General features: G+C 29.7%; 1 protein-coding gene across 3 annotated transcripts in view; it reads left to right on the top strand.

Moving 5' to 3' along the window:
* Positions 1-24,181, top strand: part of LOC106688124 (uncharacterized) — a 79,010-nt gene extending 54,829 nt beyond the window's left edge. The window contains exons 2-5 of one of the 3 annotated variants that reach the window (XM_067050924.1): positions 10,701-10,855; positions 10,960-11,097; positions 22,891-22,983; positions 24,019-24,181. In XM_067050924.1, the coding sequence (XP_066907025.1) occupies positions 10,701-10,855; positions 10,960-11,097; positions 22,891-22,983; positions 24,019-24,175 (543 nt within the window). In that variant the 3' untranslated portion in view covers positions 24,176-24,181. The remainder of the gene's footprint in view (positions 1-10,700; positions 10,856-10,959; positions 11,098-22,890; positions 22,984-24,018) is intronic. The other 2 variants (XM_014432439.2, XM_067050925.1) reach the window with 2 other exon arrangements.
* The last annotated feature ends 1,053 nt before the right edge of the window (positions 24,182-25,234 follow it).

Here is a 25,234-nt window from a genome sequence, read left to right as displayed (position 1 = left end):
CATAACTTTTTATGTTTAATATAATTTTTTATTTATAGTTTATTTTATTATTATGGATAAAAATCTGGTGGTCGAGCGTGATTATGACCAAATCACCTTCTTGCACAACCGTTGGTCACTTCCTTACAAAGTACTGAACCCCCTTTATGGGTTGTAGTGGTACAGATTTTAATTTTTATTTGTTTATTTAACTATATAATAATTGGGATCTAGTTCCCTCTAGTAGTTTTACTTACGTCTTGCTATATTGGCTCCTATAAAAAGATTGTACTTGATTTAGTACGTGGTCGCTGGCTATCTTTTTATGTCAAAATATAATTGCTAAAAGGTATTAAACCTTTAAAACTTACAATTTAAAAACGCGCCACCGATCCAGGCCTTCCAAGAAAAATTATCTTATATTCAAATATTGAAAATATTCAAATTTAAATATAAAACACCAAAAATATATATTTCTCTTTCAATTGGTCAAATAAATGATATTCATATTCATTATTATGTTAATAAAAAAGGTTTAATAGTCGTCTATATCAAAAGAATCATTTATAATTATTAGATAATTCTTAATTTACATTTATAAATTAAAATATGACTTTGCACTTACAAAAATACACATTTTGCTGTATTACTGTGTTTTATTAATATTGTTATTAATTATTAATCTTTTTTAATACTTTTTATGATATTAAAATGTAATTGTTTAACTTATAATGTGTCCTGTTCTGTTCATAGTAAGAGTAAACACTTTTTGATTTTATTTAACATGAAATATAAAAATATCACTAAAATATATGTATATATATAAGTGTATGTATATGTTTTCTTAATTTTTATAAATATTTTATTCCATATAAAATGATTTGGTACTTTTGGTAAACGTATGTTTTTTGTTTTTCCCTTTCAATCGACCTCCAGGAAATAAACATTCCGTTTCTGTTGTACTTTTTATGTGTTTTTTAATTTACTCTTTTTGTATTTTTTAAAACAATTGCCATCTGAATCTATTAATAAGATTCCATAAATGAAAAGATATTCAATGTGGTGATTTGTTATAGAATACCTACTCCATGAATCAGCTTCTAGATCATGGGAAAATTTTTTTTTTTAATTTATACAAACAGTGTGTTTTCAACACGTTTAAAACGAGGGTCTACTTCGTTGTTTTATGCCCGACTGAATAAATCAATGGCTATACGCCCACTCACTTTAAATACAATATGTATTTGAACCAGAGCTAAAGACTTATTTTTGAATTTTTTTCGCCTAATTAAAGTTTAAATTACCGTTTCTATTTGGTTGCATATTTTTTTTTAACAAATTACACCAAGTTTTAAATTCGTGATTTTTAATTTTTTTTTTCAACTAAAATGGTCAGGTTTTTTTTTTTTATTATAGCTAATCTAAAATCATTGAATTTATAGGCTGGTATTATTTTTGTCTACCATAAATAAGCTATTTCCTCACAATATCAAAACCAAAGACAAGCAATGTAAAAAATACCAAATGATTATGAATACGCTCCAGAAATAGTACATTCAAATATTTAATATGACGCCTTAAGTTTAGCGAAGAGTTCTAATCCCTTTTTTTCGACCTCACTAATGACGTTCGACACTAATACTCCTAAAACGTATTAAAAATACTGAACAGATATTAGTAACACAAACATATTTCAGCCGAAAATAACTGTCTTAAAAAAATTACAGTCAAAATTAATTAGATTAATGGAACATCATCAATCACTCTTATTTATATTGTGGTTTTAAATATATGCATATCTTTATCAATTTTTTTCTTATGTATGATAATATCCACATTTAAATTTCGTTATTAAAAACCAATATTTAAAAACGTGTGATCTCAGAAATATTGATATTTTTCTTCGATATTAGATTATATAGATTAGATAGATATTTGTAAAATCGATATTTGGAGTCTGATATCAAAATAACGATTTCGCTCTGATTTACACATCTTTAAAAGAATTAATATAAAATAAATCCAAATTTATTTGCATATCTTCAAACCATTTGTAGGACTAAGAATATTCCTACTCGGTTAACGAGGAGTAACATCAGTACCCAGGGATATCTTAAAAACCAATTTCTCTGAAGATCTGAATATGAATGAGTCTTATAGCTTCAAATACCCTGGTAGATGGTATAAGGTTAGAATCCCACGAAAAAATACATTACGAGAAAATTGGACAATAAAGGGAAAGTCATAAAGCCTTTAAGCGTGGAAAGGAGATAGATTATCTTCCGCTACTTCCTTGAAAAAAATATATCCGAAAACGGTGAGCAAGTTTTTATTTTCACATACCTATGTATGAAATATATGGTATGCGAAAGTTTAGCGGACGTAAAAATTTTCTACTCCGAATTTCATCACGTCTTATGGTATCCTTAATCAATTAAATAAAATCTTGTAAAATGATCTCTCTTTTTGACTAAGAGGAACAACTAAAGAATTCGTTAAAAAATGAACTTGGAGTTTTTAATTTGCAGACGGTTTTCACAGTCTTCTGAAAATGAAAACTACATTTTTTTGTAGCAAATCATTCAATCTAGAAATTATTAACCAATTACTTAATTGTTACTTTAATTACTCGCACTTTATTCTTATCCCCAAAAAAGGCAACGATATAGACGTTTAGAAGCTTGGTGCATGATTGCATGTCCCAGTTTCTAAGGCAATAACTCTCAACCATAAAATTTTAAAATTCTAAAAATAAAATCTGACCAAAAGCTAATCATGAGGAGAAGATGGTCATGGATGTGGTCAGCAATAAACAAAACTTATTTATTTGTACGTTTCGACTTGAATTTCAGACTTTCGTCAGGATGACTTGGACGAAGATGCCGTCTAAAGTCAGCCGTCTTCTCATATTAATCTACGGTCAACAATTAACACCTCATTACAAAAGCGAATTACATTAATGAACAATTGAATGATTTAGAATATCTAAATAGCGCTAAAATAATTAAATAAAAATGATGATTATGAAAAATGCAACTAAATTAATATGAATGTAAGAGAAGAACGAAATACTGAGTTCTGAGCTAAAATATTTATTCACAAATATAATTTCTTAGTAATTTTGAAGATAACAGAGAAATAATAAAAAAAACTGTATATCAATAAAAAATATTCATTGCTGTGATCATACTATGGAATAAATATATTTTTTTATCTAATTGAATATATATATAGAAGAGTCCCCCCGCATTAATTGCCCTTTGGTTCCCAGGTTCTCACACACATGAGGCGAATACAATGATAAGATTAAGTAGTCCACCTTTCCCATGAATGAAACTAAATTATCATGATGGCCACTATTTAATACTGAATGATAAAGAAGAAAATTATTACATAAATTCTAAAGAAAAGGTATGAAATAATATATCCCATCATAAACAGGCCTAAAGCGAGACGATATGATTACCCAACATAACTTAGTTAAGACTGAAAAAACGTTAAGACTTTTTTTTACGGTTTATTACCGTATTATATATATTATTGATTTCGATATAGTTCAATATTCCTAGAATGATTATCTATCCTACAATAGATCTTATATGGGAATAAAAAATGCTACATTTTATATCACTTAAAATTCCTACCCATGTCGATATTTAATCCAAAAAAAGTCGTAATAATCTGTAATTCCGTTTCAGTCCAACTCAGTCGACTAATTAACAGCTTCCCTGATCAAAGGAGGTTCAAAGCTCACCTGCTCCCCCATCTCCCCCTCCCCCCCCCCGATGTAACAAAATATCTCCAAAGAAAGTATTAAGTTCTCTCCTTTCTTCTTCATCTTTTTTTTTCTCACCCCCTGAGGCTCAATCTCTTTACGTCCTGGCTTATTCCCTTCACTCCCCTTTATTCACGGCCCATCCCAGTTTTTTTTTCATTATTATTTAATAAATGATCGTTTTATTATACGGATCATCCTGATCCCTGCTTATTTTTTTTCTTAATTTTTCACTTTTCATAATGAAAACACGTGGATGAAGTTTGCTTTTTATTATAATGATTTGTTAATATTAATTCTTTCCGTAATTGAAAAATGTTATTTTATTTATTTTTACTACTTCTATCTAGTCATTTTATCCAAGCGGTTACTAGTTTATTCTAACCAGAGTGGGAAGTTGAGTTTTCATCCCATGGGACCGCAACGAAACAAAAGTCAACCAACCCAGGACGGAATCGAACTGGTGCCATTGCAGGCATGAGGTTGCTAAGATTACGGCATAACTCCCTCAGCTATTATTTTCTTAGTTCTTGAACAACCATAACCATTACTATTAATAAAATGACCTTAGCAAAAACCTCCATCCATTTCCTTGGCCATTTCCATAAAAATTTCCCTATCCCTCCTTTCACTAAGAAACTTAATCAAAATTGAGAAGGTTGTTCAGTACTAACTCTTGATCTTGCTGCTATAAATCTCAACGGTCCAAAGCCAGCTGCTTAGTTGTAACCATTTCATTGTTCGAGATTGGTTTAGCGTATATGATGAGAGAAAGCCTATTTCTTCGATCTACCATGGTCAAAGATGGTTTTCCTTGGCACAGTTGTGGTGAAGAACTTGTAGGTAAAAGTAAACTCAAATAGTAGAAGAGTGTACTATACAATAAAATATAATGTCATTCTGGGTGAGCCAGACCAGTTGAAACATGCTTTATTAAGTAAACAAATTTATTACCTAAATAAATAGTAAACTTTATTCTTGTAAAAAATCTATTACTGATATTTAATAATTATGAATTGTGAAAAGCCATGTATGTACGTACGTAATAATATTTAATATCTAATTTGAAATAAGATAAAACGAAAATGAAACTTTTTTTTCGGTATGCGATTTTTTTGGCCAATTTTTATTGGTAATTGTATAAATTAATAATATTGGATGTGATATTTTATGGTAAACTCGAGGTTGGAGAGATGTCCAACCTTATCTTTTTATCCCAATCACCAAAACTAAAACCTGGACACATTTTCCACTTATTGAAAATAAATACGATTTATTCCAAAACACTGAGAACAAAAGTACCACGTTATGTAATCATCAAAAGTCATGATAACCTATATGATAACGGGTTGACCAATTAAATAATGTAAAGAAATTCCTGTAAATAACATGATCAAAATACACGACTAAAAAGAGCTGGCTGAAAGATCTTACGTGTACAAATCAATATATTGCTTTAATGTAATCATTTTTCCCCAATCATTATTTGTTTATAACGGAATCGCCGATTGACATTATTTTGCTTAGATTGGGCGGCATTCAGATGGTATTTTTTAAAAATTAACTGCTGGGAAAATTTTTTTAATGATTGGCCATTTGAGTCAATTTGTATTTGATAAGGAATGGAAATAGATTTTTTTTTCTATTATGAACAATATTGGACATTCAATTCATTTATTATTGTATTATTATAATAATATATCATCTGGTTAAAAAAAAGTTGATAATTTTTATTTTTGACATACTCAATAAATTGTGTAATAAATTAGGGCTACCCTAATAACTATAACGCAGTCTACTACGAACATTAACACCAGTATACGATAGTATCATTGGAATACGTCCAATAAGTAAAGTCAATACAGTTTATTTTTGGCAGATATGTCTACTATTAAAGTAGCAATTAAGTTACGACGTATCTAAAAGAAAAAATTGATATAATTGAATTCGGTCAGTCTATCATGTACATAACATATAATCGATGATTTAATAATTGATAACAAATTATAAAATATTAATAATCAGCATGTATCAGTAAATATAATTAGTAAAAAATATAGAAGGAAATGCTACGTTGGGATATGTATGAAGAGAAGTGAAGTCAATATAGTGGAGCTCCTTGATTTGGCTGGAGTCCTGTTACATGGGGGTAGAGAAACCCCACCTGTCACCCTCACAACCTCTGCAGGTAGGATCCAGCTACTTCACAAGCTTCTTATACAATATACAACTTATACAATATATCTATATCAAAAAATGTATTTGAAAATACATCTTGATTTCAAATAGAAAATAATTAAAAAGAACATGTTATTTAAATTACATTGATTATGGATCATCTTCTTAATGACAGAAAATAATTTGCTCTTGAAAAAAATAATCGTACGAGTTAGCATGAAGTACAAATTTTATTACTAATAAATAATAATAAAGTCTAAGTTTATTATTTGACACACATATTCACGCCGTTTTACAATTTCAGGCGCTTTTTAAGTATTGCTCGATTTAACCATTTTAAAGTCTCCTGCTTCCGTTTTGAGCAAATAATTCAAGGTCCGGTGGGTAAGGATTCCTTTTTGTGTGTTTTGACATAATCATAAAATAACATGATCATATCTCCTCTTGTGAGATTGTGACATGTCGTACATCAACCAACCTATTTGCTATGCTTGCCTGTTTAAACAGTTTAATATTTAATTACCCCTACTCTTACTTTCGCTAAATAAAATTCTTAAAATGTGAAAACTGGAACTTAGTAGACAAAATAATTTCTTCTAATTGAGATTTATATTGCTCCCAATTCGTTAAGAATTGATTAAAATCTTTTAATTGTATTGTAATTTAATTACCCTTTATCATAAAAAATATATTGTTTATACTATATAAATATGTATATATTTATATAGTATAAACATGCTTATTCTCTTATTATGTTGAGACTATAATAAATAAATGATGTGGTTCTAAAGAGTTGTATTAAGATTACCCTTGAGGATGGCCGAATTGGCCGAAACGTCGGACTTATAAAGGAATAAAAAAAATGTTTTGAAACTAAAATTGATAAAACTTGATCTATTTAAACAATATTAACCAGTCTCAAGAAAGTGTAAAGATTATAAATAAAGAAATAAAATTATATGTAATATAACTGTTTATTTAAAATTGTTATAAATGAATCATCACATTCTCCTTGGTTTAAAAAATAAATTTCCTAGTGCATATTAAACGAAAATTGATTATATTTTTCATATCATTTTCATGATGATTATTGCACTCACTATACAATTAAAGTATAGCATATATATAACTTAATATATAATATAGATGAAAGTTTCGCAAAATCTTCTAGTTTTTTTTTTCTGTTTGTTTTTATTTTATATTCCCTACAGAGGGTGAAAAATGTTTTATGGAAATTCTTTGAGAGGAAAATTTATTGAGATAAAAGCTACGTTTATCAAGGAAGCCTTGTACCGGAGCCATATATGCTATTTTCAAATGGAGACAGTTTTCAAATTAAACAAATTTACGAAGCTCTTACAAAAGACGGGAAAGCATTGTGCGCTATAACAAACTTTCCCAATCCCAAGTTTACCCCCTCTCAAAATAGGTTAAAGTTAAAAAGACGATTCTACAAAGTTTTTTAACCAGACTGAGCCGAGGTACTTCAAATAGCAAAAATTAATTAGAAGTTTCTATTTTCCTTATTTATTTTACATTAATATTCTACAATCATTGTGATAGATCAAATTTATTATTAATTTTACACTTTTGATACTAAATTATGACAGTAAAAGTAGTTTGAAGTAAAAAAGATCACTTTTCACTGACATAAAAGAACAATTTCTTTTTCACATAAGATCTGAAGTTTTTTGAAATATTAAGTAATACCAGATTTTTTTTTTTTTTTTACAGAATATATATATATTTTTTATTTATTCCTGTTAAAGCGCGAGGTCCTCTCACTAAATCCAAGCAATTTTGTTTTTTCATAAGTATTTGGAATGTAAACCCAGTCCTTTATGCTCGAGTAAGCTGAAGTTTTATTACCTTCCAAGTTCTCTTTTTTAACTTATAATATACCTCAGTCATCTGAAGGTTTTTAAACTCTCAAGAGATAGATCAAGTATTTGAGAGTCATAGTTTCCGCAGTTAATATTTTTAAAAAAAGAATAATAACAGTAATATTATGTATTTTAATACTTACAAGTAATAATAATTTCTCAGTTTCCAAAAAAAAAGTGGTTAAAGCTCATAGAACAACACAGTGGCACAATCTCACCACATCATGTAAACCTATCTTAATGGAAATGTGAAAACAATTTCGAGCTAGAATACAACTAAATAAAACTTAATAGCTATGAAACTACACTGACAATAGTTCGAATAGTAGGTGAATAAAAATAAATTACTTAATGGTGCATAAACAAACTCTTTTCACTGATTGTGAATAAAGTGATATAATATTGAATTGTTGAAAATAACTGCCAGGGCTACTAAGATCGTATCAGTGGACAGTGACACCACCCATTTTCATAAAAATAGTAAAACATAATACCCTGAATATTCTAGTTTAAGCTTCGTAGAATTTCGCTGTCTTGTAATTTTTAACTCCGATAATATCACTAATAGCCATTCCCATTGTGAAATAAAAATTATTGGTGATTTTATTTTGTGGATTTGTATCAATAAACTATTTCTATTACATTCATTATGAAACAGAACCTACTATACCCCGTAGTAAATATAAAACTTGTTGTAATTATGAATTAAAGTTTACCGCGGATATATGATACATATAAATGAGGAGAAGATGGTTGAGGATCAGTAAGATGAGATCAGTAAAGTACACAAATAAGTAAAAACATATTTAACAAGAGGCCAACGTTTCGGCCAAAATTTTTACCCTCATTAGGGCTAAGAAAAAAAAACAAGATAGCAACCATAAAGAAGGAAAGGAATAACCGAATAATTAAAAAATAAGTAACAATATAGATACACAAATAGAGTTGAAAGAAAATTTATAGTCTTAAGTATTATACGGAGATAAAGACTATATGAGAAAAAGTAATTTTCAAACTAAGAAAGAGGAAAGAACAAAAAATGAAATACATGTGTATTAATATTATAATAAGGTAAAGATAATATGAGACAAAGTAATATTAAAATTAACAAAGAGGGAAGAACACACTATAAAATACATAATAACAATTTAGTAAGTAAAGATATTTTCATTTGTATTTTATTTTTTCTTCTTTCCACTTTGCTTAATTATTTTCATATGTTCTAACAATTCAGTAGTTTCCTTCATTTATTATCTTGTTTTTTTTATTTTTAGCTCTGATAAAAGCTTGAAATTTTGGCCGAAACGTTGGCATTAATATATAATTTGTTTACTTAATTGTGTTCTTCGTTGACTCTTAACACACTATTAACCATATTCTCCTAATTTATAAGAAAACTAATTATTTGAATAAAAACTCAGTTTCTGAATTTCGTGTTGGCCTATTCTCACCCCTCCTGGCACAATATTATCTCATATTATGTTACGTTTTTGGTTGTGTATCGGGTGAGGGTTAATTTGAATATAACTTACATAGATATACCAATAGATAGATAGAAGATATACGGTCGCAGCTGACATCCCGTTGAATGCAAGAAGATTAAACAGGCGTTAAACGAGAGATCTATAACTAATAAAGATAACTAAATCTAGGTGGAAAAGAAGTTTTTCTGTGTACTATCAGTCCCCATTTCTAACATTAAATTAATTCTATTATCATATAATTTGCTGATTTATTATACCCATTTGGAATGCTCAAAATAATATTAGAAGGAAAAAAATTGAAATTAATTTTTATTTTTTATTTCATGTTCAGGAAAAAATAATGTCATAAAATAAAATTATGTTTTAGCCGTAAGCCATAATTAGTACAATAAAGGTCACTCAAGACAGTCCTATTTTCTAGTTAATTAACACTTCAACTTGAGTCGGAACCGGCGAAACTGATGTAAAATTACGAGACTGCTGGCTGTTTCTAAAGTGGTAGAACACTACATTTGGATATAATGGAGTAATAAGCTGACAGTTCGGAAGCTACTGTTGCATAATAAAACAGTTATCAAACTTTCTCAGCCCAGCACCCAACTAAAATTTACTTGGAGTTAAAAGGTTCCATCAATAAACTTGGAGGATTAACATCAACACAGAGACTCTCACAAGTAACAAGGCTCGTTTATGATTTGTCTTTTGTTCCTCAACTAAAGTTAAGACGTCTTAGATGTTCATGCAATTCGGTATAATGGAACATTTCTCCCAACAAAAGCATAAAAAGGAAAAATACCGATCTATATCCTTGATCTCCTCACTCTACAATTAGCCATCCATTCATTAAACACCATATCCCAACTGATCGATTTATTTATGCCCTGTAGAATAGAACCGCATCCTTTAGCGAATCCTTCATCACACGTAAAACCGACTTTTGGAATTCTCTTCCTATCTCCAATCGTCATTCCTCATCCTTCCTTTACTTTAAACAACACATAGGTGTTAGTCCTTCTCATACTATATCATTGTCCGCTATGTATATAGCCATTATTGATTACTGTTATAAATTATAATATAATCTAAGGTTTTTATGTTACAAACAATTATTATTATTTACTTCGTTACTTGTTTACGAATGTGTAAGATTTTGTGTATAATTGTTTTTTACTTTGTTAGTAATTAGAATCACATAAATTACCAGCTGGTACTTTTAATATTTAGAAAAAAATAAAAAAGTTTTTCTTTATTTCAAATTTAATAACTGTTCCTTGACTGGGGTTACTTTTAACAGCCCTACTGGCAGTGGGGCAGTTATTAGGACGAACCCAATAGGGAAAACTCCGGTATACGGTAGTTTTTTGGATATGTCCAGTTCAAAATAAAAATTTTTTTTGTCAGATGCTGCTATTAAAGTACAGAAACGAAAACAATTATATAATTATTTATTACGGTAAATACTGCAACTACGTTACTACAAAATCTTCAATACAAGGCCGATTCCACCAGTTACAAAGGAGTGGACATGTCGCCAAGAACGGCATTCGCCTTGCAAGGTAGCATATCATAATGTTCTTTGTTTATTTAAAGCCATAAACTATTTCCAAACAAATATTGCATAATTGTTGATTTTTCTTTATTTTATTTTATTAACTTTTAGACCAGCGTTGGATACGAAAGCTGACTCAAACGAAACAGATTGGCAATGCAATATCCCCGTCGGAGTCCAGATAAAAATTTTATACAACCCTGTCAGAGCGATTAGAGACAAGTTCTCAATCGTGGGAGCTTCTCTGAGGTAAGTGTGGGATTGAAATTGTATTTGACAATAATGATATTGTACATTTCATTAAGAATTCAATAATTACTACTTCCTTAGTTTTTTTTTTTTGGCTTTAGTACAAAGATTTATTCTTATTTTGTAAATCCAGTTTTTATTTATTATATTTATTTATTTTATTATAATTTCATCAATAACTTGAACGATTTGAATTATTTGATATTCTCAACAGAACAACTGAGTCTAAAATTTCTCTAATGGGCTTAACTGAAAGTTAATTAAATGTAATTAAGCCCGTTCGACAGGGGTCAGAGCTATTCTACCCGGTGTGCCTCAGGGATCAATACTTGTACCCACTGTTGTATGTAACATACACACATTCCACAAAGTACCGACATATTTACAACTACCTATGCCAACGATACACCTATAATTACTAGACATCAAAATGCAGTATAGGCCTCACTAAACTTACATAAGTTACTTGAATGATGCCGACTACGGAATTTCTGTACAATGAAAATTTTTAACACATTACTTTTACCCTGAGACAAGAAACTTGCCATCCAATATACCTCAACAGCTCTATCATCTCGCAGAGTGCAATACCTCGGACTAGCATTTGATTGGGAATGACATAGGGATCACATTTTAAGAAAAAACGTTTGTAGGGTCACTAACCCTAAAAGTAAATCTACTGCGCTCATTACTTCAAATTGAGAACAAGATAAAAATTTAACATATACACATACTCACTAAAACAAGTTTGGACATATGCACTACAAATTTGTGGAATGGCTAAACAGACTCGAATTACCGATCCAAAACACTGCGAAAGCACCATGGTACGAAAATAACAACACTTTACATACTGACATAAAAATTCCAACAATCATTGAATACATACGACCTTACTACAAAAGTTTTATGTAAAATTACTGGGACACCAAAACTTGAGAACACAAGACTAAAAAGAATGTGGATGATGGACATACTAGCATGATAAAGTAAAAAAAACGAAAAGGGAGGTACCGCTGAGGACTGTTCTTCCTCACGCCTTGCATAATATTTGTTTAATTAAGAAATATAACAAATAAAGCAATCTGCTGATTGTCAAACTTGTATTTGACAGTTACGGATATAAAAAATAAAGAGAAAAAAAATTAAATATAATTCAAATTCAGGCTGCTTCACTGTTCTCGTATAATATTTTTCATGATTTTATACCACAAGAGGCAATTACGAATGTTCTTACTTTTTTGTGGTAAATAATCACTTTTTGAAGAATTGTATCATAGAAATTAATGAATGTATAGAGTTCATTTTGGTATAATATTGGATATAGTTGTGTCCAGTTTGAAACAGAATACAAACTGCTGTGTTAAAAAACTATAAGGAATAGTTTTACCCACAGTTACCTTATAGCCCGCGATCTTCCACCGTTATGCCAAACTTTCGGAACAGAACTTACAGTCAAACACATTCTGACAGAATACCGAGCTTTTAACTCCCTCAAATCTTTATATATTATACCTGATGATCTCAATTCCATCTTGCAGGATAACAAACATAGCATAGATAGTCTTTTTAAGTTTCTACATCATTCCAAGCTCTACCATAAAATTTAATCAAATCTTACCTCAGGTCCACAGGTTTTTTTTTCTTTTTCTTTTTTTCCACACACCGATTAACGTTATTACCAAAACCGATTAGGGTCTTGTTTTTATGGCTGCCAGGTCATTGTGGGATACCGGGAAAGAAAAAGCAGACTACATGAAAATCAAAGAGAATTGATGGCAGGACGAATGGTTCATCACGAGATATAATTTAGGAATGGTCCAGCAAACGGTAGAACGTCCGGCCGGAAACATGAATCTGCTACCCGTCTCCGGATAGGCCATACTCGACTCACCCACTGTCATCTCATGAAGAAGGGAGGATGCACCGATGTTTTCGCTGCTGCTGAAGCGATCTCGCTGTTGGGCACATTCTTACTGGGTTGCTCTGGAGTCACACCGATTCTCTTCATGTGTACAGGAAATGATCAGAGAAGACCCCACAACAGTAATAAATTTGTGAAGTGTAAATTGTAATTGTTAATATATAATGGTAATTGTAATTGTAAATTTCTCACTTTGTAATTTCAACTGTATGAACATGCCAATTGCTATCTAATTTGTATATGGCCCGAGTGGTCGAAACACTTAAATAAATTTAAAAAAAAAAAAGGAATAGTTTTGAAATTATTTAGTAACGATCAGGAAAAAAAGTTTTAAAATGTTACTTTAAATAATAATCGTATTAGTGCAAGATAATCCACGAATTACAATTTTAGCCATATTTAATGGTTTTATTTTGTATGTTAGAATGACAGATAATTACAAAAGTTATTAATATTTATCATTATTGATTAATTATCATTGTCAAACCCCGTAGACTTGGGCTGTTGGAGACAGGATATGGATTCCGTTTTAGAGCGCGCCATTCTTAGCTTAGACAGCTCTAGCTTATTCCAACCTAAAGCAACATGAATATTTTAACAGGTTTCACTTCTTGAATTAAGAGATTCTCCCTCCAGTCCTTACACATCTCTCTTATTCAAACAAACTGTTTTATTCAAGAGATTTTTTACTGAGCTTGAGAAAGCCTGAATAATATATTTTCAGTTCATTGAATAAACAGACGAAATGCTTATTTTTGTACCGTCTTGTATTTTTTTTATTCCTCAGTAAAAATAGAAATAATTGCAAATATCATGCAATAATGGTAATAATATCTGATATTATTTTTTCATATAATTCGACCCACAAAATGATCATAGCATAATATGATCCAAGCATGATCAGAAATTTTAGAAAAATAATGATTTGTTATTTTTTTATACATTTTGAGCCTTAGTGAGTTTTACATTGAATTTTTTACTGATATATAAATGTTTCTGTTGTTATGTCCAATGACATAATAATTCTATAATCCTATTTTCTAGAGAAATAAAAGATTATAGAATTAGTTGTCAATACTCGCAAAATTATTCTAAGAATTCAATCAAAAACATGAAAATGAGAATATACAATATTATAATATCTATGGATACAAAATATTACATATCAGGTTAAAAAAAAAGGGTTAATAATTTTTTTTAATTTGCCAGATTTCAGACAAATACCTTAACTTAGACCTTATCTTAAGACTATTTAAAAGGTTACACACCGCGGAATTGAAGGTAATCTGGTAAATGTAACTGAAATAATTACATCTTGGCGATTGAAATACTGGTGTAAAGTAGTGCTTATTAACGAATCACTAAAAATAAAATAAAAATACGTAGTTGAGATTTTAGTACTCTATTCAGAGCATTCTATTCAACAACTACACTATACTTATTATGTATTATATTTAAGCCTGTCATCAAGTAAACAACACAAATAAAAGCAATAACTACAACTAAAAACGCATTATTTCAAACCGAAGCATCCAAGAAAAGATGAGAACTCATGAAGAAAGTATATAATGGAAGAATAACGATGGGAATCATGCAAGGTCTTTATTTCGCAGAGATATTTCTTTGATTTTACCTTTTAAACCAACCCCATAAGCCAACAGAATACCCATCCTCCTACCGTCCTATCTCTCTATTACCTATCATGGGCAAAATCCTCGAAAAACTCATTTTGAAACGCTTACACTCCATCCTTATATCATTCCAATCATATAATACCAGATCGCCAATTTGGATTCCAAACCTCTCATTCCACTATCCAGCAATGTCATCGTGTGGTGGACGTTGTCTCGTCTTCTTTAGAGCGCGGAATGTACTGCGTCTTTTTCGATGTAGAACAGGCTTTTGATCGAGTCTGGCACCCGGAACTGCTTTACAAACTTCGTGAATTCCTACCTCCTACCTCTGTTAAACAGATCCGCTACCTTGGGCTACATCTGGACAAACGACTAACCTGGAATTATGTGGATTATCGAGATAGGGATTCACAAAACCAGCATAAGATTATGCTAATTAAAAAGATGAAATAATAATTGACTTTTGTTACCTATCACGTCCTAACTGGGTTATTTTATGTAAACTACGGACAAGGAACGCTCACATGGACAAGGGAATTCAGTTTAGGTTTTTTTTTCCTATTTCTAGGTTTTTACTATTTCTAGGTAGTTTTTTATATTTCTATTTCACTGTTACAAAATGTTCGTTGAGAATCAGAATTTCAATTCCGTTTTTTTCTCCTCATTTCCAAGTTTTGTGATTTTTTACAAAGAGCATTGAGCACGTGCGTACTACCTAATACGAGATACAATAAGGAGCCTAATATGAGATACAATAAGGAGCCTAATATGAGATACAATAAGGAGCCTAATATGAGATACAGTAAGGAGCCTAATATGAGATACAATAAGGAGCCTAATATGAGATACAATAAGGAGCCCAATATGAGATACAATAAGGAGCCTAATATGAGATACAGTAAGGAGCCTAATATGAGATACAGTAAGCACCCTAATATGAGATACAATAAGGAACCTAATATGAGATACAATAAGGAGCCTAATACGTGATATATCATATTGGGAGATTCTCATTTATTTAAATAAAGGCGGCCAAGACAAAGAAGTAGAAGAGACCAGTTGAGCCAAGTGATGAACAGACCTGCGACGATGAAGAGTCTCCACAAATGAATACAGTAGAGGATGTAGACTTTCATCACAATCAGATGACTGAATGCAAGCTCAAATTTTTTAGAAGACACTTGTGGTTAAATGTAGTCAATGTCATCGCTGGTCCCATGAAGACTATCGAGAAGTAAAATATTCAATGTTTCTTTACTATTTTTATTTTGATATATAGTTGAATTTACTTACTTCTTTTAAGTTTTATTTTTGAAACAGAAGGATTTGTTTTATTTGAAATTTTATTTATTTATTTTATTATTGTTACTTAAATCTTTCAAGTAAAATAAAAATATTTTGTTTTTAATAATTCCTAAATTACTTCGCCCATTTTGAAACAACATCATATTGAGAATGTATTGTATCTCATGTTGGGCAATTAGTTTTCTGAGGAGGTAAGCAAGGAATTTTTTGTCTGATTATTATTTTATTTGTTTACTTATTTTGTTGACTACTAATGAAAATATGAATATTCCTTTTTTGAATAAGGGATTTTAATAAACTTAAATCAAATTTCTAAAAGGTATCTGATTTGTCATTGTATTTAAGCGCCCTTCAAAAAAAAATTATCTCATATAAAGTCACTTTCCCCTACCTTAACATTTTTTTTTTTTTCAGAAAAAAAAAACATTCAATTTTAAACTTTTTAAAGTTTAATTTCAAATCCGATCTACAATATTAGATATTAACAGTTAAAATATTTATAAATAAAGACTATGAAAAAAAATAGTCTATATCACATTATTCGAAATTGAGCTATTGATAAAAATAGAAAAGGAGAGGTCAAAAATGAAAAAAAAAATAGTTCTAAAAAAAATAATAAATATAATAAATTGGTTCACTACAAAAAAAGAGTTTATAAAAATTCAGAATCGGGAAACAATATAACTATTTATTTTTCAGTGCTAGCAGACATCCATTAATCAAAGCAACTTGAATGGCTTTTATATTAATGATTCCCACACCTTGAGCCGTAACATCTATACTGTTGTTGGTAAAATGTTTTTGACAGGTCAGGACAATGCTCATCAATCTTTGTCATGGCGATGCGCTAGTAATAAATAGATAGGCGTCGTCAGCTCAGTCAATATTATTATTTATATAGATGTAAGTTAATTATTTATAAACTTATTATTGAAATATCTTTGCAGGGAATCAATTAATTGATGACAAATCAATCAATGATATAATAAGATTATTTAGTCTTTCATACACCATACAAATAATATTTTTAATATTTTCTGAGAGAGTTAAAGTGATAGAGTTAGTAATATTTTCAACTAGTTTGAGCGGAGTCCATAAATAAAATCTGTCGAAGAAAAAAAAAAATGGACTGAGTCACAACTTCAAGTTCACTGGATTTTGGCTTTTATTTAATTTTTAATCAAACTCGACAATTTCATTTACTTACCACCAACACCACTAAAAACAAGATTAATAAAACATCATAAATTAGAGTAGGTTTACTAAAATTTGGGTTCTGGAAGAGCAGTTTACGTTCATTAAGTTCCCGAAATACAGCTTTACAAAAAGCACCATTTTTTTTTCAAATAACGAAATATCAATATTTAGTGAATTTATTTTGAAAAAAGCTACTCGCTAAGAACAATCTACAACTGTCCATTAGCTCTCAATAAGGAAGTACTAACAGAACTAATTTATAGTTTATAAAAAACTATATCTCAAGATCTATTAGACGTACAGATGCCTATAAGCGCTCAAATTAATGTAAGTCGAATCTACTGTAATGCTGTTGGTAACCTTACCTTCGTACTTGGAAACAGTTTTCATGACACCCAAAATAAATTCATAAAATATGGATTTTTGTTTTTTTTGTAGAAAAATGTGTTGCTTTTTGCGAAACTTTATCTCGGGAACTATTGGACGTACAGATACCTATTATCGCTCAAATTAAAGCTAGTTTAATGTTATTTAATGTAGTTAGTAATGATTATCTTCGTAGGAGCAGAAGTTTCCATGATATTAGTCAAAAGAAGTTTACAAAATATTAACTTTTGGCTTTTTTAGGAAAATGTCTTGCTTTGTGCAAAATTGTATCTCGGGAACTATTGAACGTAAAGAGCTCTATTAGATTTACTCTACTTTAAATAATTTAATATATATATATATTTGTTAAGTAGATAGTTTTATGTAAGGATATCGAGATCCGAATAAAAAATAAGCGAAAATGTTAGGTTTTCTTGGGATAAAATAAACTTCATGGTGTTCGCACCCAAATACTTAAATATTTACTTTTTATTGGTATTAAGTATATCCCTTTTTTAGTTTAGGTAAAAAATCGAACAATTTCATAACAGAAAAATAGCACGATTTCTACTTTTTACTTGAAAGAACCAAAAAGTGATTTTTTTTAAAACTTAACAGCAGACAGTTTCTCCCTTGCCATAGTTATCAGAACCATCAATTTTGACTTTGTTCTCTTAAGCTCTTACGTAGAATAACTTATTGTCAAACTCCCCCTTAACACACTCATCACTCCTTAAATTATATTTAGCTATATATTTATAATGATTTTACTTTAAGTTTTAATTAATAATTTAGTGTTATTTCTTATCTATCCTTTCGAATAATTGGGGTCCGAATAAGCATACATCCTACCTGGTAATGTTGATATTGTGAATAATGATCGGGTATCGGTATGAGGTTTCCAGGTTAAAGTGATAACCTGAAATTTGGGTAGTGGTTCTCTTAGGGCAAGAAAAGTAGCGAAATAAAAGCTATCAAAATATATAAACCCAAACATATACACATATTCCTAAAGGTACATTAGTGTTTTGTGTACTAACTGATAACTCAATATTATTCCGTCCATACTCATTCAAATGCAAGGCTTTTCATAAACATTGAATAAGAATTTCATCTATGGCTAGATCCAACATTCATAAGCGCTTAAACCAAGGAAGCTAGACTCGTGTTTATAATTCACCAGCTATCCACCTGTTTACGAAGCAAGATTCCAGACACCCAGGAAAAGGATAAAGGACACGAGCTGTTCCATTTCCTGATCCAGGATGTCGTCCTTACGTCAGTTATCTCCGGCCTCTGCTCCCCGGAATCGAGTTAGGGGGGCACGACCTACACGCCAGTCCCTTACTACCTGCTGCACCTCCTATATTTAACAGTTAGATTTTTTTCCTGAAACATTATGACTAGAGTACATAAACTTCTTCTAATTTTGTTATAAGTTCATTAATGAAACAATTAAAAAGAAAAAAACAGCGTTTAAATCATTACAGAGTCTAATTAAATATATAAATGAAAATTAAAATAAATTATAATAATAAAATTTGTTTTATTCTGGGAGACACGGATAACTTTTATTATTTTTCACGCTTATACGAAAACTCGGTCATGTTTTACTCTCGACAATTAAATACTGCATAGACGAACTTTATTCATTAGTTAGGATTCAATTCGAATAAAAAAGGTTTAAGGTTAAAATATATTTATATACATGCCTGCATTTGAGTTTACCTCTGCCTGGCTTCAACATTTTAAATCTAAATCCACCTGAGGCATTCTGTTTGTTATCGTATGGAATATTTTATCTGTTTGACAGTTTCGTAACTGAATGGGCGTTAGATAAGATATGAAGATACAAGATTTTATTGTTCTTAATTAAAATTATAAATATAATAATCAATTATTTACGGAACTGTAATTTTCAAAATTCTGACTGGAGTTCTGTCAATAAGTAGATTCTCCTCATGTTTATATCATTTCATTTTATATCTATTAGCCACTTTACTTGTTGTATATAATTGTATAGAGTTGTAAATTATAATAAATATTTTTTTAAAAAAATCTGTGATATTATTAACACAAACTTCAATGACCCACTTTTACTCTCAACTTTTTGTTTTAATAAACTACCAATGTGTCGGCCGTTAGGCCATTTTCAAGGAGACAACAATAAAAATTGTTTTTAAATTATTACTATATTACCTCTTCACACAATACTATTGTTTTTGAACGAACGTTAATCATTGAAATGCCCTTTTTTTAAAAATTTATTTAATGTGATTTACAACTGTACAATAATAAATACAACAAGTAAATATGTTGTATGTTTCATATACACTTGAAAATCTTAGGAAGGAACCACCCATTGGTGGTACTTCAATTGAAATGCCATAATTTATTAAATTGCTTTTTGTTTTTGTTTTTTTGCATGCTAATTGCCCATATCTAATATCTTTAAAAAAATAAATAAATAAATATTAAATTAATATCAGAACAGTTTCCAGCAATCCTTTTTTGTAACCTGAAAAAAAAATATAGAATAGATATTTCAATGATTGAAGTATGTTCAAAAAACATTAGTATTGTGTGAAGAGTTAATATAGTAATAATATGAAAACAATTTTTATAGGTTATCTCCTTGAAAATGACCTAAGGACTGAAAGTTAGAGAGTTTTTAAAAATAAAAAGTTGAGAGTAAAACTGGATCATTGAAATTTGTGCTAATAATATTATAAACCACTCTCAAACAATCAATATATTAAATCAGTAATCTAAATTCTGTGATAATTAACTCAATTTCAAATTTAGGCCGGTGATGAAGACGGCGCAAAGCAACACAGTTCTGCATAACTGTAATGCGTTGCTTACAGATTGGTCATTTCAGGGCATAACGTATTGGAAAATATTTTTTGTTAAAAATTTATGGTAAAAAAATAAGCCATTACAATTATTACGTTTATAATTTATATTTATTTTATATTTGGAATCCATTTTCTGTTCAGACACAATATCAATGATAACTGGATAAATAACAAGAAATAGTTATATGATTTCAATAAAATTAAAACACAATATTTTCAGAAACGGATTTTGAATCGGATTGACTTAAATAAAAAATAACACCGGTGTTTTAAAATTTAATCCAGAAAAAAAATGATTTAACATTTATTAACGTTTATACGTCGATATTCGTTAGAATAGAATCTAAAAAATTATCTTCGACAAAATTATTTATTCTACAGCCAATAATTGAAAAAAAAAATAATAATAAAAATAATTATTTCCCAAAAAAATATTACTACTCTATTACTTTTGTTTGCTCCAATGACCAAATAAATTAACACCATTAGTACTAATTCTTGAAACATTGATAATATTCCGTTTTTATTTATTTTTAATAATTATTATTTATAAACCTTTTCAAAATATTGTTGCACAAAGTCATAAAATACTAAAAAAAGTTAATTGAAAAGGGATGGATTTTTACTGAGGGAAATGATTGGAAATGTAAATTCAAATAGTTTTTTTTTCAGAATTTTTACCTGTTAGTTTCTTATATACTTTATCCGTATTCAATTTGCGTTTGAATGGCACAATATTAATTTGTCCTTTTACAAAGAAACTTCAATTTAGAGGCGATTCATTAATTGAATGCCAGTGAAGCAGCATTTTTGATTAAAATATGTTTTCCTTGTTGGCGCAATCTATGAATTAATCTCTAAAATAAAAACATGTCATTTTTTTTAATTGAATGAATAGTAATGATTTCAAATTTATTTATGCACAACCATTAACGGCTGTTGAACAGATTCGATACTTAGGACTCCATCTTGACAAGAGAATGGAATCCACATACAAGACTGAAACAACAAGAAACTACTCGTAGATTCCGATTGCTACAACGCCTACTTGACAAACGCTCTAAACTTCCCATTCGCTACAAAAAAATATTATACACTACGATAATCAGACCAATTTGGACACATGGAACTGAGCTTTGGGGCTCTACCAAACCATCAAATTCCTCCCGCATCCAATCCTTACAATCCTGCGTAAAATCCTTGATGCTCCTTATTACGTTACGTTATAAATAAACTCATCCACAAAGACCTTAACATCCCATTCGTTGCAGATTTGTCCCAAAACAGGTATGCGTCTTTTCATTCCAAACTACTTGTCCATCCTAACCCATTAGTTCTTAATCACTCATCCTTAAAAATTCCTGATAATCCTCCGAGATGTCAAAAAAAAAAAAAAGATGGCTACGGGATCTTCTAATTTAAATTAATGCTTGAAGTACCACTAACGGATGGCTCCTTCCCAAGATTTTCAAGTGTAAATGAAACAGTCCACAGATTTACTTATTGTATTTATTATTTATATAGTTGTAAATTACATTTTAAAAAATTATGCAAATGTCCATGAGATAATGGAAAAAAATTAACTACAACAAACTATTTCAATAAATATCTATTCTCATTTTCCATTCTCATAGCCCTATGTACTTTTATCCGTAAACTAATACAAAATTAGATTAACTTTTTTATTGCTAATTACTGTATCTGCTTAGAAAATCTTTAAGGATAGTTTTGTACTGATCATATCTGGTATTTATTGATATACGGTGTTAAAGACTTCTTCTGTACTCGTATGGGGATGACAGATCAACCAATAGGCCACATTTTTCATTACAGTATAAAATAAGCAATAACTATCCTAATCCAAAATAATTGTAACAAACCATAATACGATCTAAATATCAGTTTCCAAATTAACTTAGGAATTCATAAAAAAATTATTTAAAAATAACACAAACAAATAAACAATCAAATTTTGTTTTTATATCTTAGCGTTCTAATTTTGTTTCATGTAATTCACATGTGCTCTTTTTTTTCAAATACCTGGTTCTTGACTCCTAAAATTTCTAATTCTATTAAAATTTAATAATATAATGACTTCTACGTCATTTTTCGAACTAAAAAAAATTAGTTTCCATTTAGCTTTCATCATCTTAAAAATCTTTTAAGGATGTTTACATACGAAATGGAGAACCCATTATATTCAACTATCATAATAATCATAATTGATTTTATGAAATGGAGCAGAATTTTCAAGACATCGCTTGTGTTGATAACCTTTGTTATTACAAAATTTAGATAAAAATACTGTTTTTTATAACTTCTAGGGAGTCTTAGAGATTAGAGGCTTGTTAATCCTTCCGTAGTTGCAACGAGTACATAAGTACATTCAATCTCACTAAATAATTATTGTTTTTTTAATGTTTATTAGGTAACTTATTAATTATTAAGTTTATAATATAGTGATCAACATTCTGCCTGTGGAAATGAATGTTTTATCATTTCTGTACAGTGTTGAAGAATCCACAGCACCTGTCGACTACAATGCCCGCCTGGCTTGGTCCGTGCTGTTCAGAGAAGTGCGACCTAAATCAAAAACATCAAGGTTGGTTTATACTATTCATCATGACAATATACGAGTTTTATATAACAAAAATTACTTATCTTTTTTTAATATGAATTTAAAACTTGTGTGGGTGGAGGTGTCATATGGCAGTTACGGATAATTGTGCAAGAGCGCTTTTATTTATAAAAATTATCAACATTGTTGTAATAAAAGTAACCAGTTTTCAAAAAAAAGTAATCAATTTTAACCAGTAATTACTTGTTCATGAGTCTGCCAAGTACAGTTAGGGGAATACAAAATGGCGACTGTTTTAAAATGATAAAAAAAATTAATTTTTCATTCGGAGCTCAATATCTTTGAAACTACCTACAGCACTAGAAAACCTGATAGGACATGATTTAAAGTAGAGTAAATTTACTAAAACATGAGTAATGTTGTTGACGTTTCTATAGTTCCCGAGAAACAGTTTTTGAGTGTTAAAAGACATCTCTACTTCTCATGGTTCTTGATATATAGATTTCCCATCAATAAATTCACTAACTTGTGATTTTTCAATACATTTTTTATGAAATTTGCCTTTAAAAAAAATGTTACCTCGGAAACTATTGAACATAAACAGTTCTCTTAAGGCTCATATTTTAGTAAATTACTCTAATTTTAATGATGTCCTATAAGGTGGTCTAGTGTTGTAGGTAGTTTCAAAGATATGAAACTCTGATTGAAAAATTATTTGTTTAAACATTTTGAAACCTCCGCCATTTTTTATTGCCCCTAAATATACTTGGCAGTCGCATCAACTTTGACTAGTAACTTTACTTAGTTTTGATTTAAGTAATCTAAAATTGGAGTAAAATAACTGACTTTTTTCTCCTCCAGGGCTCTTGTACTATTCCTGACTCTTGGTACAAATTATATTAATAATTTTCATTTCTATTTATAACTAACATCATTTGAAGAAACTATATAAACAGATATATATAGTTTAATAAATTTAACAACAACATTTGTATAAATTCTAATCATATATTATTATTTATATGTATCTTTTTGCATAACCACTAATATATCCACTAGGTGGTGGGAGGAAATGACTTCAAGAGACGGTTCTTCTTACAGTATCTTCTGGATCTTCGCCGGTATCATACCAGAGGGCTCACCTCCAGGTCCGTACGTCTTCAGCCTGGGCTCCGTGGCTCTAAGTTGTTTCATCATTCTTAGGCCTTACTACTGAACTATAAGCAGGTAGATCTTTATTATCATTGGGAATATATATATTTATAAAAAAATTAACTTAGGCACTACATCTAAGAAGGGCGGGAAAAGTAGTTCACATCCATAAATGACCGAAACAGGTGTAGTGGTTCGAAATCAAAATATTAAATTATCAAAAATAAAATCATCTATAAAGACCATAAGATTCCACATGTAACCGATCTAGCCCGCATCAGATATCAATCCTTCCATTATAAACTCCCAAACCATCAAAACCCTCTAGTTTCTAACCTTCTGTATCACTCAATTTTGATCTTACACCAAATTTACTTAATGCGTTTTTATGTAAATTCAGTTGTAAATAACAATAAATAAATTTTAAAAAACGTGAAAGGAACTATCTAGGGAAGTTATCCTCATCGAAATTTAGAAATGTTCTAAAGCGTATTTAACAATGTCTGTTTGGCAATTTTCTGACAATCAGTTAAATTTTTCCGACTGCTATTTTTTTCAAATTTATAAATAGGTATTTTTTCTTTTTAAAATTCGAAAAAACTCCCAATCCATTATAAAAGACTGATCTACATAACTATTATAAGGCCTATCTAGATATATGGAGTTGAGCTTTGAGGCTCTGCTAAACCATCGAATTCCTCCCGAATCCAATCCTTACAGTCCATAATTCCTTCGCAAAATCCTTAAAGCTCCTTACTTTCTCACAAATAAATTCATCCATCACGACATCAATATTCCATAAGTTGCCGATTTGATATAAGTTGACCGGATACAAATCTCTCCATGATAAACTTCCCAATCACCCAAACCCACTCGTTTCTAACCTGTATTCTCCTTCATTACCTAATAATCCTCCTAGGCGTCTGAAAAGAAGATGGCCAGATCTTCTCCTCTAGAAATGTTATTAGAGTTCTATCAATGGGTAGATTCTCCACATGTTTGTATCATGTCATTATATCACTTACAGCAAATTTACTTGTTGTATTTATTCTTATACAGTTTTAAATAACAATAAATAAGTTATTAAAAAAAAGAAATTCGAGATATACATATTTAATAGTAA

This window comes from Halyomorpha halys, unplaced genomic scaffold (genome assembly GCF_000696795.3).
Source record: "Halyomorpha halys isolate HHAL.00 unplaced genomic scaffold, Hhal_1.1 Scaffold1055.1, whole genome shotgun sequence".
NCBI lineage: Eukaryota > Metazoa > Arthropoda > Insecta > Hemiptera > Pentatomidae > Halyomorpha > Halyomorpha halys.
Note: the sequence above shows the minus strand (reverse complement) of the source record. Positions and strands in the feature narration are given on the sequence as shown.